The 15,793-nt window shown below is 55.1% G+C and overlaps 2 protein-coding genes across 4 annotated transcripts; one reads left to right on the top strand and one right to left on the bottom strand.

Annotated features, from left to right (window-relative positions):
• Positions 1-455: 455 nt before the first annotated feature.
• Positions 456-7,610, top strand: LOC142018337 (PHD finger protein 13-like). Of its 3 annotated transcripts, none has more exons than XM_075004069.1 (5): positions 456-741; positions 3,874-3,966; positions 4,204-4,816; positions 5,190-5,237; positions 5,537-7,610. In XM_075004069.1, the coding sequence occupies exons 1-5, from the start codon at positions 601-603 to the stop codon at positions 5,761-5,763; spliced, it is 1,122 nt and encodes a 373-aa protein (XP_074860170.1). In that variant the 5' UTR covers positions 456-600; the 3' UTR covers positions 5,764-7,610. The 3 variants fall into 3 exon arrangements, with proteins under 3 accessions (XP_074860170.1, XP_074860168.1, XP_074860171.1); XM_075004067.1 differs by lacking the exon at positions 456-741 and adding an exon at positions 3,165-3,431; XM_075004070.1 differs by lacking the exon at positions 456-741 and adding an exon at positions 3,336-3,435.
• A 449-nt stretch (positions 7,611-8,059) lies between these two features.
• On the bottom strand, positions 8,060-14,360 carry LOC142018436 (uncharacterized). The gene is made up of 2 exons (XM_075004250.1): positions 14,237-14,360; positions 8,060-10,086 (listed from the first exon to the last, which is right to left on the bottom strand). Exon 2 carries the CDS (start codon positions 10,061-10,063, stop codon positions 8,888-8,890), a length of 1,176 nt encoding a protein of 391 aa, XP_074860351.1. The 5' UTR covers positions 10,064-10,086; positions 14,237-14,360; the 3' UTR covers positions 8,060-8,887.
• Positions 14,361-15,793: the final 1,433 nt, after the last annotated feature.

Here is a 15,793-nt window from a genome sequence, read left to right as displayed (position 1 = left end):
TTCACCGGGGTAAGGGCAAAAACTTGCAGGAGTGGCCCTACCCCCCTCCGAGCAGCGGTCCAGCTCTGGCCATGCGGCCGGTACTTCTGGCCGCTGCCTGCCGGGCTCGGCCCCCCTCCCCCCAGCCCGGGGGGATCTCGTGCCCGCCCGGTTCTCGGCCGGGCGGTAGCTTGGCCCCGGCGGCCCCTCCCCCGCTTCCCTTGAGCCGCGGGAGCCCGAGCCGGGCACAGCAGGGGAGGCCGGAGCTCCGCCCCGCAGCCCGGCGGGCTCTCGGGAGGCGGCGCGGGGCCGCGGCCCCAGGGGGCGGGGAGGGGCCGCAGTTCTGCCGCTCAGCTGACGGACGAGTCCAAGTGCTGAGGGGGCGGGGGCGCCTCCCCGCTCTGTGCCGGCTCAGGCCCCTCCTCCCCCTTCCCCGCCGCCAGGTGGTTCCGCCCCCGCCCCCTGGAGCGGCCGGGCGGGGCTCCCAGGCCAGCGTCGGAGGAGCCGGCGGCGCGGCGGGGACACAGCGGTGCCCGCGCCCTGCAGCGTCGCACGAGCCGCCCGGAGCCCGCAGCTCGCAGCTCGCCCTGGGGAGGTCGGCGGCCCCGCAGCCTCGGCGGGATGAGCTGCTACGAGCTCGCAGGTGGGAGGCGGCCGGACGGAGCCTCGGGGCCGCACCCCCGCGCTGACCGCTTCCCCTTCGTCTCTCGCCCCGCAGGTGCCAGCCCCGTGCCCAGCCCCGGCTCCCCCGGGCCCGAGGAGGTGAGGAGAGCGGTGGGGGAGCGCTGGGCGCTCGGGCTGGGGGGGGGCATGTGCTTCGCGGGGGCCCTGGGGGACTTTGCCCAGTGGGGCGGAGGAAGGGCCTGCTGGGGCCGGGGCTCTCGGGGGAGAGGGTGTGTGTGTCGGGTCGGGCTGGGGGGAAAGAAGCTGGTGGGGGGCTGGAGCCATGTGCCCGGCAGGAGGGGGTGTTGTGGGCCTGGGGGAGGGCGGCGGGAGGCGACTGGAAGGGGACGGGGGGGGCGGCGGGAGGGGGCTGCTGTGGGCCTGGGAGAGAGCGGCGGGAGGCGGCTGGAAGGGGACGGGGGGGCGGCGGGAGGGGGGTTGCTGTGCGCTGGGTGGAGGGGGGGGGAGGCGGCGGCGGGAGGGGGGTGCTGTGGGCCTGGGGGAGAGCGGCGGGAGGCGGCTGGAAGGGGACGGGGGGGCGGCTGGAAGGGGACGTTGGTGCGGCGTTAGGGGGGTGCTGTGCGCTGGGTGGAGGGGGGGAGGCGGTGGCGGGAGGGGGGTGCTGTGGGCCTGGGGGAGGGCGGCGGGAGGGGGGTGCTGTGCGCCTGGCGGGGCCGGGGAAAGCGAGGCGGCTGCGGGCGGGGGATCCCTTAGCGCTGGACGGGCTGGGGAGAGGCTGTACGGAGCGGGGGGAGGGGGACCGGGTACTACGGTTTAGAGGCGGCGCGGGGGGGGCGCTGTGCGCGGGGCAGGGCTATGGGGGCTGTGCGGCCGGGGGGCAGCTGGCGGGGTGCTGAGTGGCGGGGTGCGCGGGTAAGGGCTGGCTGGGAGCTGTGCTCGAGGGAGGCTCTTTGTGAGCCGGGGGACCAGCGCGTTGAGCCGGCCGGGTCGGGGGAGGGCTGCGCCCCAGGCGGGGGTGGGTCGGGGGGCGCTGTGTTCCGCGGGGGCGGAAGGGAGGTCGGGGCTGTTGGGGAGGGTGTTTACCGGGGGAGGTTGGGGGAAGGCTGGAGGACTCCAGGCCGGGGCGATGGAGCGGCTGTTTACCGGAGGGAACCGGGGGTTGTGTGCTGGGGAGACTTTGAGGACTGGGTGCCCGGAAAGTATGGGGGAGGGGCGGGGGCTGTGTGCCGGCGGGGGGAGAAGGGCGTGGGGTGGTGGCCGCGTGTGGGGTGGGGAGGGATGGAGAAGGCTGCGTGCCGGCGGTGTGGGGGGGGGGAGAGGGGCGGGGGAGTGCTGTGTCCTGGCGGTGTTGGGGGAGCGAGGTGCCGGGGGCCGGTGTGCCGGGGAGGGGGATGGGGCCGGTGTGCCGGGGGCGGTGTCCCGACGGTGTGGGGGGGGTGGGACAAGGGACCGGGGGGCGGTGTGCCGGCGGGGGGGGAAGAGGAGACGGGGAGGGGCGGTGTGGGGGGGCGAGGGGCTGGTGTGCCGGGGGCTGTGGGGGGGGAGCGAGGGGCGGGGAGGGGCGGTGTGCCGGCGGTGGGGGGGGGAGCGAGGGGGCGGTGTGCCGGCGGTGGGGGGGGGAGCGAGGGGCCGGTGTGCTGGGGACTGTGGGGGGGAGCGAGGGACGGGGAGGGGCGGTGTGGGGGGGCGAGTGGCCGGTGTGCCGGGGGCTGTGAGGGGGGGCGAGGGACCGGGGGGCGGTGTGCCGGCGGTGGGGGGGCGAGGGGCTGGTGTGCCGGGGGCTGTGAGGGGGGGCGAGGGACCGGGGGGCGGTGTGCCGGCGGTGGGGGGGGGGGGGCGAGGGGCCGCTGTGCCGGGGGCTGTGGGGGGGGGGAGCGAGGGACGGGGAGGGGCTGTGTGCTGGCGGTGGGGGGGGAGCGAGGGACCGGGGGGCGGTGTGCCGGCGGTGGGGGGGGGCGAGGGACCGGGGGGCGGTGTGCCGGCGGTGGGGGGGGCGAGGGGCGGGGAGGGGCTGTGTGCCGGCGGTGGGGGGGGAGCGAGGGACCGGGGGGCGGTGTGCCGGCGGTGGGGGGGGCGAGGGGCGGGGAGGGGCTGTGTGCCGGCGGTGGGGGGGGAGCGAGGGACCGGGGGGCGGTGTGCCGGCGGTGGGGGGGGGCGAGGGGCCGGTGTGCCGGGGGCTGTGGGCGGGAGCGAGGGGCGGGGAGGGGCTGTGTGCCGGCGGTGGGGGGGGGAGCGAGGGACTGGGGGGCGGTGTGCCGGCGGTGGGGGGGGAGCGAGGGACCGGGGGGCGGTGTGCCGGCGGTGGGGGGGGGGGCGAGGGGCCGGTGTGCCGGGGGCTGTGGGCGGGAGCGAGGGGCGGGGAGGGGCTGTGTGCCGGCGGTGGGGGGGAGACGGGGGGCTATGACCCGGGAGAGGGAGCGGCAGCGGCGCCTCCAGGCGCTCTGAGGCGGGGGATTCCCGCCACGTTCAGCTCCCTCCAGAGGCTCCGCCGGCCGGGGCGGCTCCTGCAGCGGGGAGTGAGCCCGCGGGGGGCAGGGCAGGGAGCGCCGCGCGGGCGCCATTTTGGGCGGGCTCCGATGTCGGGGAGGGACCCCCGCCTTTCGGGCTCCTCGGAGCGGGCCGTGCGAGGCGGCGGGCGGGCTCAGCGGCGCTCCCCCCGTGCGGCAGTGTATGGGGGGCGGGGAGGAGGGGCCCCGGGCACGGCGGGGGTGGTGGTGTGTGTGCCACAAACAGTCCAGCCCTGCGGCCGCGGAAGGGAGCTCGCTCGGTTCTGCGAGGTCGTCCACACACCTGGGGTTGGAGCTGAGAGGCCTTGTGGGAAGCTGGATGTGGGTCTGTGTGTGTTAATTTCGTTCCCGCACGTTGTGTGCTGAGATTTGATGGGGGGGGGGGGGGGGGAGACCAGCTGCAGGTTCCCGGTGCACCTCCTGAGGGGAACATCTAGGCAGGATGAACATGCCCGTGGGCTTGGGGGAAAGGCTGGTCACAGGGGGGGCTGTGCACTGCTTGTGTGGGGTGTCATTCCGGAGAGCCTGGACTGTGTGGGGGTTGGTGGTGGGGAATGCTGCTCAGGCATTCCAGGGCTGTATGTGTAAGGAAGTTACTTGGTGGCTGGGGTTGCGGATGCAGTCTTTTCTGATTGCCACAGTGATTTCTTGTAGCGTAAGGTTTGGTCACTGAAAGGTGCAGAGCGTTTGGTCAGTTTTTTCTAGACCTCAGGTCTGAGATGGGCAGTACAGACTTTAATCAATAAAATCTCATTCTTTGCAGCCACCGCAGAAAAGACAAAGAACAGTGGAGGACTTCAACCAGTTCTGTACCTTTGTGCTGGCCTATGCTGGATACATCCCCTACCCCGAGGAGGTAAAACAGATTGGTGTGTGCATGCTTGCCATTATTTGATGTTTTATGAAGAGGCCGATGTCCTAGGAGGTAGATCTGGCAGCTCTTCTTTTTTCTTGTCACTTATGTTTGGGCACTTCCTGCACTTTTGTTTTGTCCCACTCCTGTTTCCTTCCCTCACCTGAGCATTTAAAGAACACCACATTTGTAGTGTGGTCTTGCGCAACTCCTATGTGCTTTTCTTTGTCTTTATTGTAGAATGATCCTTGGACCCTTGGAGGCAACATGAGTCCGCAGAACAGCACAGGCAGCACTCAGGACAGTGACAGCTGGGCTTCATCCCATTCCTCTGATTCCCAAGTACTGGCAGATGAGGAGAGGAGCAGGAGCAGGAATGCCAAGTACAAAGGGAGCAACCTGCTCCTCAACTGCCCTGACTTCCCCAACAGTTTCTATGCAGCTCGCCCCCAGCAAGCCAAGAAGAAGAAACTGTCAGCAAAGAAGCTTATCTTGGATCAAGAAATGGAACAGAAGGTGACAATGTCTGGTATGAAGAATTTAGGTGATGTTGAGCAGCAAAGGAGAGAGTCAGCTGTGTTAGAGGAGGAGGCACCTTATGTAAAAGGAGAATGTCTTCAGTCCTTGGTTGTCCCAGCTGGTGAGCTCCGACCCAAATCCCTCTTAGAGAAGTTCATAAAGGAAGAAAAGGATTGGACACATGGGATGCAGGAGAATGAGGTGCCAGTAGGAGGCTACTTTCCACCAAAAGAGCAAGAATCATGCCCTGAGGAAAGGAGGATCACCAGCTGTCAGAATACCTTGGATCAAAGCAAAGATGAAGGCACAAGCAGTTTCAACTCCCAGCTCAATTGTAAGCTTCCAAGCTCGTTTGTATGGTTAGTGTGGAGGGATTCATAGGAAGTGTGGGGCAGATGCCCATACCCTGGGACTGTGATCATGTCAGTGTTCTCACTGCAAAGCTGCATTGCTTCAGTGCTCGGCACCTTGCTCTCTTGTGGTTGTAGGAAGTGTAGGATCACTGGCTGGGCGGGGGGAGCTTACAGCTATTGGAGTCCTAGCCTCACCTAATGAGGCGAAGTAGGGGAACTGGAAAGCATAGTCAGGGCCAGTCCCTCTTTTCACTGGTGCAAACAATGCTGGAGCCAGAGTCCAGACTCATTCTGTTTGGGAGATTCTCAAACTAACCATTTGACTGGTTGTAATTGCTCTTTTTCCTCTTGCAGCTTCACCCGTGGAATATACAGTGGCAGCTCCCAACACCAAATCAGAAGGTGAGTGGGACCCCAGTCAGAAAGTGTGTGGTACTGGTAGCCTCTCCAACATAGGGAGCTGGGTGTCCTGCTTTGCTGCTGGTCTTCTTGAAATGGGTGGGGGATTGAACCAGTATAAGACAAGCCAGGATTTCCTTCAGAGCTGATCACCACTCAAGCTGGGGGAGGGAGGGAGGTGATCTCCAGTGCTGAGCTGTAAAAGGCCTTCACAACCCCTTGGACTATGCATGATCTAACACTGTAAACTAGGCTGGTGTTGCTGGCATTTTCTGATGGAGGTATGTCTCTCCCATGTCCAGAGGATGATGCTTGGGACCTGATCACCTGCTTCTGCCTGAAGCCATTTGCAGGGAGACCTATGATAGAGTGTAATGAATGCACCACCTGGATCCATCTCTCTTGTGCCAAGATTCGCAAATCCAATGTGCCTGAGGTCTTCATCTGCCAGAGGTGCCGTGATGCTAAACAAGAGATCCGCCGCTCAAATCGTGCTAGGACAGTGCCCCGCAAACGGTTCTGTGACTGATCCCCTCCCTGAGAGGGATGGTGACTGTGGATGGGGGCCCTTTGTTGAAAGACTGTAGCCCAAGTTGGCTAGACAATCGATGCACAGTGACTATAGAAGGCCTGTAGCACTATAAAGTGAGAGCATTTGTGCTGGACTTGTCCTCTGTACTTCCACCTCCTGGAAGCTGGCATGAGACTCATTCCAGGAGGAATAATCTTCCTCTTGGGGGATCATGTAAACTATGCAGTTGACACCATTTCACCAGAACAGCAGGGTCCAGCAGCCAGAAGTGTTTCACAGTGGAATCCTTCCTGTTGTTACAAAATGGGCTCAGTGCCTTTACCCCACCCAGGCAGTTGAGAGCCTAGTTCAAGTAGTTTTTCTCTGCTATGGTGGCTGCTAAGGCTTATCCCACTAGTGCCCAAGTCCTTTGCTAGCCTTGACATGAGCACCCTTTAGAGTAAGGTCAGTGCTGGTGAAAGTTGTCAGGGGGGCTATCTAGGGAGACTGAAGTCCTCTTTAATCTGGGCTGTAGCTGCTATATGGAGTGCAAATTTCTCCCACTATAAACCAGGCTCTGAAGTGACACCCTGGTGAGGAAAGGGCGGGAGGAGAAAAAGGAAGTTATCCTGTGCTATGTTGTCCCAGGATTTATACAGATGTGGCCACCTACCCCAGAGCTTGACTTAAGCCCCCCTTCAAACTTGCTTCATGTGAACAAATAGTAGTTCCTCGATCTGACTGCACTCACTCACTAGTTCTCCAGAGGTTAGGAAGAGAGGCACTGTTGAGTTACTGTAAATATTGAGTGACTGTAAATAATTTGTAACAGGTATGTAGAAAACCATAAAACAATTCTTACTGAAGTACAAACCTCTCTGTTCCAGAACTTCCAGTTGCACTGAATTCTCCTTTATGAGGGGATTTAGGAGTCATGACAGGAGACCAAACCTGTGTGTACCAGTGGGGGATCATAGGATGGGTATGGGCTGAGTCCACTGCCAGCTAAGAATAAGTGGAACTATCTTTGGCAAAAGCAGATTAATCTCACACCCCCCCACATGACTCTCAAACCTTCCCTGGCTGCTGGGTATTGAGCTGTCTGCCTGGAAGCACCTTTTGTGAAGGTCTGGAGGGATGATGTGAAGAAAGGGTGGAGAGAACAGTGAGGCTTTTATGTCTAAATGGCCAGTGCCATGGTGAGTTCTCCAGTGTTAATCTAGGCTCCTCAGTGAAATTGAAGGAATGTTGTGTCTTATACAGACAAGGGGTGTTCTGCCTTGAGCCTCATCCACTATGCAAATTGCTTTCCTTAGATTGGATATGCCTATTATGGGCATACTTTAAATTGCTAGATAAAATATTTGTTGTTCTGTCTCCCCCTCTTGTCTCAGGGAGGACAATACTGAGCTGGCTGGTCTCTGCTTCACATATACTACTAGATTCCATTTTCTAATTCTCCACCCTCCCACCAAAGACCGAGACCCATGTGCCTTCTGCACGGCATGTTGAAGGTGCTGCATTCCTTTGTGCTGGAGGCACTTGGTTTAATCATAACTGCAGGTGTTCTGATGCTGCATATTGGTACTGAACCAGGCCTCTGCTTCTTGGGTGGCTGAGGAGGGAGATGGACTATTTGATTACAATTATTTTTCCAAACCTCCTGTAGTTATTGGCCATGAGACATTTTCCTCAGTCAGCAGTGTCTCCCTTCAGAGGAGATTTGCTCCCTGTACCCCTCTCCTTGCAGCAGGAAGCCTAAGGGCCCTGAAATGCTTTACACTTTTATAGAAATTATGTAAAATAGCTAATTCTTGGTGGTATGAGTGGAGTAATATGTATATAATAAAGTACTTTTGACATAACACTTGTGGTTTGTGACCTCAGCTTTAAACACCCCCCCCCCCCCCCCATGGAAAGTTTCACTGCATAGTTCCTTGGTATACTGGGTTTGTACCCCAGCTTATAGTTTTCCTGTGGAGTTTGTCCATGCTCAGGATCTTTAATTGCCTAGCATCACTAAATAAGACTCTTGGCCCTGGGAAGTAAAAGGTATGTAATAAGGGGAGATGGAGCAAAGAGATGTGTAGAGTAACTATGAGAAGTGCAGTGCTCTGATGAGGAGTAGCTGGGTCCCATCATGCTGTTAAACTACAGAAATAGGACATCTCCCCTCACCTTTAAGTTATAGCAAACAGGCAACTCAGTGAGACCAGGCAGCTAAGCATGCCTGCAGTAGTTCAAAATGCCAGCCCCATCCCTCTGTGGTCAAGCCACAGCTGTTTGTAACTCAAAACAAAAATGTAGAGCCAGTGTTTAATCAGATTTTAGTTTCCAAAACAATTACTTCAAAACAGGCACATCTGTGTACTGTTATGCATTAACAGCTTACTTCTCCAGTAGCAGACTGGAAGTCTGTGGAATCTTAGTACAACTGTTACTTGGTTTGCCCTTGACAGATGAATTTGTGCAGTTTTCTTCTTGTGTCTGCAGGCAGCTTGAAAGAGTGCTGTGAGGTGTAAGCTTCATTCCCATGAAGGGTGTGGATGGGCAAGACTAGAAGCAAGCAGTTACCCTGTTAAATGATCCACACTTCACTTTGGGAAAGGGGAGGGAGAAAAGATGATACATGAAAAAACTAATGCTGTACTGACAAGGAATGTGACTAAAAGTTGAGTTATCCCCTAACAAAGCCATACCTTGTATTTTATCATCTACAAGCCAGTAGGTTAAGTGGATCCCAGCACACCACCCCCCACCCCCCTGCAGCAAGTCCAGCATCCTAAGAGACCATTTGACAGGCTAAGTTGTTCCCCCACTGATGAGGCAATTTTACACTAGTAGCCAGACACTGGCATAAGATTCAAAGGCAGCTGCTGAGTGACCAATGACATTGTCCAGAGATGTGAAAACAGTTAAATCCTAGAACACCCTCTGCCAAGAGAGTCTGTTCTGCAGGTAAGTGATTAAAACATTAACTGTTCATTCCTGTAGAAGGCAAAGGCAAATGAGCCTTGCTCTCAGGGAGCTTAACAGGGAAGAGTCCATTTTCAGATGTTTTGATGGGGCAAAACCGAAGAGTTTAATGGATTATCACGGTGGAGACAGCTCATGGGTGAGAGCACTCAGTGTCCCCCATGCTCTATTCTTCCTTAGCCCAGAGAGAGTTGCTTCTCTTCTCCTCCAGGTGAGGAATCACAGCTTCCTTGTAGAACTTCTCCAGCTTGGGCTCAGTTTTCTCCCAAAACTCTGCATCGAAGCCCACTGGGGTGATGACTGTATCTTTGTTGGTGTGAACCACAAAATCAGCCTTGTCAAAGCCTGTTGTTGCCAGCTGGAACTGAAGTTGAGTGTAGTAGGGATGGTCTCTCTTCAAGGAATAGGACTCGCTGTCTGCTTCAAGGCAGAAATCTTTGTCCTTACAGGCCTCTTTCACAGTCTTGTCCCTGTGCTTATAGGGACACTTGACCTCCAGTAGCTTCTCTGTACCTGATTCTCTGACAATTCCATCTGGGCTGGCTGCAAGCCACTCCTTCCCTGGGTGAATGAAAAGACCACAATCCTCCACCTTCACAGGCCTGCCTGTCATCTTAGACTGGAGCTCCTCATAGGCCTGCACTGCTGCCTTCTCATTTCGGGTGCCCCAGGACATGGCTGGTGTCTGCACTTTGGAACCAGAGCTCACCACAGCCTTGAGGTAAGACTGGGGCACCTCTGAGGTTTTGCCATTGACAAACTTGCTGTTTGCAATCCTGGGTGCGACTGAGGCTGTGATACGGTTTTCACGCCACTCATGCCACTTGGGATTGTCCCTCTGGCCCCGGGTTTCTCTCTCTACTTTCACCATGTCTTCGCTAGTCAGAAGAGAAGGAAATTTGCTTGTTTTGGCCTGACCAGTGGTATTGGCTTGAGAGCGGCTGGATCGACTCCCTCTCAAACAGGAGTCGGCACTGGAAGGTGCTTTTTCTGCTGTGGAGCAAGATTTCCCTCCAGTTGTTACTGAGGAGTTCTTAGCTGTAACTCTGTAGCTTATCTTGGTGTCTCCTTGATCACTGCCATGTGCTGCAGTAGCCCTTGTTTGGGAAGAGATCTGCCTTGCTCCTCTGGCAGTGGTGCTGCTGGCTGGCTTGTCTGTATGTCCTCTGCTGGTGTCTGAACCCCCAGCAGCCTCAGTGCTCTTAGGTCGGCTGGCTGTGGTTGTCCTCTTGGCCTGGGTAGAGGAAGCAGAAGAAAGCAGTGCTGCTGGGGTAGCTTTGGGTGCAGTTGCAGCCTGGCGAGGTGAGGCTGTGCTGTCAGATGTTTTCCTGGGTCTTCCCATTGCTCAATGTGGGAGTAGTCACTCTGTGTGGACACAAGTGAAAGTACCTTCCCAATTAGTTTTCTACTTCTCCAGTAGGAGCCTCTTCATTTGAGGCTTCAGGAAAGCTTCATCCCTTCCAGCCCCATGAAGGCATTGCTCCCTACAAGACTTTATTTCCATATTAATCATATTAAGTGCAAGTCCCTTCCCCAGGCTGTGGTATCTGTATCAAGTTAGGATGTGAGGGACATGCAATTATTAATGCTCACCCCTTCATTTGTTCCTCTTGTGATGCCTAACCTCCCTGCAGCCAACTAGTTCTTATATCCTGCAACTCCATAGTATGCATGGCTCTGACCCAATGAAACTAGCCTAAACCTTAACTGGAGTTGACCAGAGGGGGTTCAGGAAAGGTGTGGATATCAGATAGGATTGTCCCATGAGAGCAAGAGCTGTGACAGGCAGGGCTGTAGGGTAATAGGTGTTATGGAAGTTTAGGGCAGGTAAGAAACCTATGGCCTGGATCCAGCCCCCAGCTTGCCTTGATCTGGTCTGTGGCTAGGCTCCCCTCCCCTTGTATCATGGAGAAAGCTGGTGCTCCAGCCCAGCAGCAAGTTTCCAAACCTCAGCACCCCTATGTGTGGCTACAGGGCAGTTACCAGCTCCCCACTGTGGAGGGCAGCAGCAGGTGAAGCAGTTCTGTGCATTGCCATTTCCTCTCCTTCCTCTTGCCAGGACAATGGCAGTGCAGGGAAGCTCTTACCCTGCACTGACCTGCAGTCTCCAACCCATCCTTCTATTGGCCAATAGGACCAATGCCTACAAGCACTGCACAGGACAGCAGTACTACCATGCCCCCAGTGTAGCTCTTGTTTGGGGTATAAGTGCCCCACTCCCCCCCATTCCTATGCCCTACCTCCTCCCTAAACCTCTACTCTGTTCTAGCAGCCCCCTCTGCACATTGAACCATTTTGAGCACCTCCATCCCCCACAAAGTTAATCTGGCCCCAGGGGAAGCACTGAGCCTCAGTACCCCTCCCCCCACAGAGGGCCAGAGCACAAGAGGAAGCCTGGTGCCTTGAGTTGTGCAATTCTTCTGCTTCTCAGTTGGGGGCCAGGTGAGTGAGGCTCTCTTTTTATTGCTTCTCACTTGTGTGGGGCTACCCACTGATTTCTCTGGGAGTCAGTGACCCAATCCAAAAAAGTTCCCCACAACTGGTTTAGGGAGTCATTGTGAATGCCATTGCTTTCTGGGCATTTGTTATGACTGCAAACTTTGTCTCACCAGAGCTCATTAGAACACCTATTTTGTAGCACTGCCTTGATTGTTAACAGACACTCTGAGAAGTTGAAAGCAATCAAGGGACATCAATACTGACTATTCTCATTGGAAAGCAGCCATGGATTTGCTACTGATAAGGCCATTTGACTGAATGTTTCTGCATGCAATTCTGAAGGGGCAGGGAGCTAAAACCTAGACCTCTCCCCATCTTGCAGCACAAGTCTATTGTATAAAGATTACTTTCTCTAAGCAGGGGAATCCAGCCCATTCCAATGTGTTCTCTGGGTAAAAAAAGGAAAATCAAGTGTAAGAAGATACTGAGCCTAGCTACAAACACTAATAAGGAAAACTGCTGCTATGGATAAAACAGACACCTGAAGGACAACTTGGATCAATGGTTAGTAACTTAAATAACAGTTATGAGGAATGATGCATTACAATGTCTTCCAGTATAAGTGTGATTTCACAAAATTCTCAAGCTGTTTGCAACGTTGGATATTCTAGAAAAGAGTTCTTAGCTAATCCTTATGGCTCATTTAGTTAACAAGAGTTAGAATATATCACCCAAGTACACAGTAAATGAAGCTGCAATAAGAAATCTAGAGTTGTCACAGCCTGTTCCGCTATGGCTATGATCTAAAGAAGTGGCTCTGTCCCACAAAAGCTCATCACCTACTAAATTATTTTGTTAAATTGCTACTGGACTGCTTTTGTCTTGCTAGACTTGTCAGTTGCCACTGAATGTTAATTGGCTGGGTCTCAAAACTTTGAAGAAAACTTAAGATGGAAATCTCTCTTCTAAAGTGTATAATATTGGATTAAAGAGGAATGTAGAAGATATTTTCAGTATAGCAAGCCTTATCCATGGTCTTAAACTTCAGAGGAATTGCTGCTGCTCTGGAAGTTTGGAAGGCACTTCAAAAGACAGATGAAGAGTCTCATGGGAAAGTTAAGCTACTAGCAACAAAGAGGGGAATGTATCAAACACTAACCACCTCATTTTCTTGAAAACATTCTTAACTTCAGATAAAAGTTAATGCCTAATTTCTGAACATAATGCTGCTGCTATCAGCTTCTCAAAAAAAAATCACTCAGTTATGTCAGTCAAATTTCAGGGCAGGTGCAACACCATATCTGTATGGATGTTTTGAATAAGTCACTCCCCTGAATTGGTGAGAATCAGCCAGTCACCCCAAACAGAGTTCCTTCAGTTGCTAAGACAGCTTTTCAAAACAGTAGCTAGTCCTATGGAGGCAGCGAATATTTTCATCATTTAGCATTATTCACACAAGTCTCAGAAAACCACTGGGAGTTTAAAAAGCAGGAAAACTTTCAGTACATGCATTAAAATGCCATATGGAATGGTGGAGATGAGAGCTAGTCGTAGAAGTTTTAAGGACACCATACATTTAGCACTTTAAGGAGTTGTCTATTTGCGTTGATAAAATTTGAAAGTTAGTTTGTCCTCAGTGGTCCTCTCAGGAGACTGCTGCAATAGCAGATGTTGAACATTTATGTAACATTTAATATTGTTTTTACATTCCTGATGTATTTCTGCTGGATCTTCCAGCCTGACAGATAGTCAAGTAATCTAAAAACTTACAAGAAGTATACCCTTATGTTGTAAAATTGTAAACTGACATTTTAGTGATCAGATTTGCACCACTGTCTAAGAAACATGACCTAGGATTAATGGGAAAAAATTCATAGCAATCTTTTCTTCAATCCACCCTGGATTAGTTCTCTGTGGGCTTTTGAGTGCCAGTAGAAGTTTTGCAAAAAGGCCAGCTATTTCATAATCCTGAGGTTTCCTTTGGATTCCCTGTTCTTTGCAACCTTTAAATAGGTTTCTCTATCACTGGTGCCATCTTGTTTTCCCAACTAAATTGTTGAGAGTTATGACAAAACAAAACGTTCTAATTCCAGCAACTCAAATTGTCTCTCAGGGCAAGCACGTGTCCCAGGCTGACTTGAACTGCACTAGTATACACCCATGGATCTTCGAGGAAAGGGAGTTTATATAGGCCACACTTTGCCATGGCAATTCACAAAGCAGCCAAATAGGTTTTCCCCTCCATGATTACATACTATCCCCACCCCTATAGACTCTTCAAGGCCAGCCTAGAAGTTTAAAAGTTTAACTTGTTCCAAATCAGCTCCCAACTTGGTTCGTTCCTAAGCCTGTGCATGTTAACTGGGGGCGGGCGGGTCTCTTGTTCAGCTCTTCATTGGTTTCAGTAAGAGAGCTGCATGACTCAGAGCTGGTAGCGATACCTTAGGTTTCATTTCAGCCCGACTAACCATTCCTTTAGATTACGAACAATTTGATGGGACCCTGCAGGGACCACAGCGAATCCAAGGAGCGGAACCTTTGGCCTGCCGCTCGCTGATCTCAGACCCAGGGACCTTTTCCGCACCGGCTCTTTCGGGCACCCATTTCAGACCTCTGATGCGGAGCTCCGTGCAGCGGGGGCGCTCCACGCAATGCTGCGCAAGGCTCCCGGCGACACCACCCACCGGCACCCCGTAAGGCAGACTGAGATGAGGCTGCAGGGAGACGTGCGGCTGCTCCCTCCAAGGCTGGCAGAGGGGTTGGGGCGACGAAGCCGTGGGCCTCATTCAGCCCCCCACTAAAGCACAGCGCCGCCATTCTCAGCGCACCCCCAGCAGGCACCGAGCCCCCACCTCGGCCCAGCCCCGTTGCAGGTACAACCCCCCCGCGGGTGCCATGGAAACAGAACCCCCCCCCCCCCCCCCGAAGCCTCCAGCTCGCGCTGTGCGGGCGGGACAGCCGTGCACGGACCCATCCCCCAGCCGGCTCTACCGCCCAGCTCCGGCCTTCGCCCCAGAATCGCCAGGCCCGCGGGTAGCCCTCGGCCGGCTGCCTCCCGCCTGCCCCGGCTCACTACCTGCCACACGCAGGCCACCGGCGGAGCTGAGGAAAGCGCCCAGGCTGCTCCCACAGGCAGCTCCAAGAGGTAAAAACCCGCGCCCGCCCTACCGGACGAGGTGCTTATACTAGTTCGGCGGAGCCAATCAGCGACAGCCTTCCTCTTTTTATGTGAACAAATGCGTGAGCGGGATGGCCCCGCCAATCAGATGGATCCGTTTAACTGGTTTTTTTTTTTTTTTTTAAGAGTCCTTGTAGGCCATTGGCTGTCGGGCAGGAGCGGGAACAGGATTCGAAGACGATTGGGGGCGGGGTCCGTCAGTTACGCCAATGGGGGCGGGGCAGAGTGGAAGCGCGAGAAAACAGCCCCGCGGGAAAGCAGCTCATTGGCTGTAGGAGGGAAAAAGGGAAGACTGGAGTACTGTCACGTGACTACACTCCTCTTTCCCGCCCGGCCGCCAGTGAGCGGGAAGGTATCGGCCTGTCAGCTGTATGGGGCGTCTTTGTGCGGGAGGGGGCAGGGGGGTCGGGCGGCAGTACAGGGAGGGCCGGGGGTCGGGAAGGAGGGGACAGGGCTGGGTGGTCGGGGAGGGTTGTGAGGGGGTTAGCTCTGGGTGTGGGGAGCTTTCAGCAGTGGGGTGGGATGAGCTCAGCTCGTTCCCAAGCTATTACCTGAGAGGGGATTGGTGGGGGATGGACCGCTCCTTCCAGCCCTACGCTTGTCCCGGTACCTGGCTTCTTTCCAAGTGATTGCCCTTCAGCCCTCGGGGAAGAGGGGCTTTGGGTGGAGTCCGACTTCTGGGGTTGGGCTGCGACTAAGCCCTATGTAGCTATCCAGGTTTCCCTTAGTGTTTTTCACGGGCTTTGCCCAGGATCTGAAGAAGTGGGTCTTTCACATGGAAGCTCACTCCCCATTAAATAATATTGTTAGTCTTGTAGGTGGTACAGGACTGCTTGCTTTGTTTTGTGAAGATACAGACTAACACGGCTTCCTCTCTGAGACTGTTTGCTTCTGATGCAGGTGTGAATGGATGCTGCCCCTTCAGAATTGGAGCTGGGGAACTGGCCTGTTTTGTAGCTCCAAGTGATGCCTGCAGACCAGCATGGAGGGGGCCTCCAGGCTTCTTGTGTTGACTCATCTTCACAACCATGAGTTCTTGCTGCCCTGGGATGGCTGGCATAGACTTCCTGGGTGAGGTAAATGGCAGCACTATACCTAGCTGGCCTATGCCCAATCATTCGGATAAGTGTTCCTGTGCTGGCTGGGCATGGCTCCAACTGCTTTAATTTCCATTTGTACTGAAGGATGTAGATGCAAGAGGCTCCTCGCTGTAGGACGCAGTAGTTCATTACCATGTAACTTAATTATCGTGAGAATAAACTTTTCCAAGTGTGTCTCTACTTTTGTAGCTAGCACTCTTGTGGATGCAAAATTTGTTTTTGCACCTGAAAAAATCAGCAGGTATTTGCACCCACATCTGCAGATACACTTGGATAATAAAGTGGGTGTCCATGGATTTGCAGGGCACTCATTGTAGCACTACTGTTCTGATTCCCTGATGCAGAGCTGTAGGCT

This window comes from Carettochelys insculpta, chromosome 10, assembly GCF_033958435.1.
Source record: "Carettochelys insculpta isolate YL-2023 chromosome 10, ASM3395843v1, whole genome shotgun sequence".
NCBI lineage: Eukaryota > Metazoa > Chordata > Testudines > Carettochelyidae > Carettochelys > Carettochelys insculpta.
Note: the sequence above shows the minus strand (reverse complement) of the source record. Positions and strands in the feature narration are given on the sequence as shown.

Coding starts and splice junctions, on each gene's coding strand:
- LOC142018337 (XM_075004067.1), top strand. CDS start 3,180: ATGTCGGGGAGGGACCCCCGCCTTTCGGGCTCCTCGGAGCGGGCCGTG. Junction 3,432..3,873: donor GGCCTTGTGGGAAGCTGGAT/GTGGGTCTGTGT, acceptor CATTCTTTGCAG/CCACCGCAGAAAAGACAAAG. Junction 4,817..5,189: donor TTTCAACTCCCAGCTCAATT/GTAAGCTTCCAA, acceptor TTCCTCTTGCAG/CTTCACCCGTGGAATATACA.
- LOC142018436 (XM_075004250.1), bottom strand. CDS start 10,063: ATGGGAAGACCCAGGAAAACATCTGACAGCACAGCCTCACCTCGCCAG.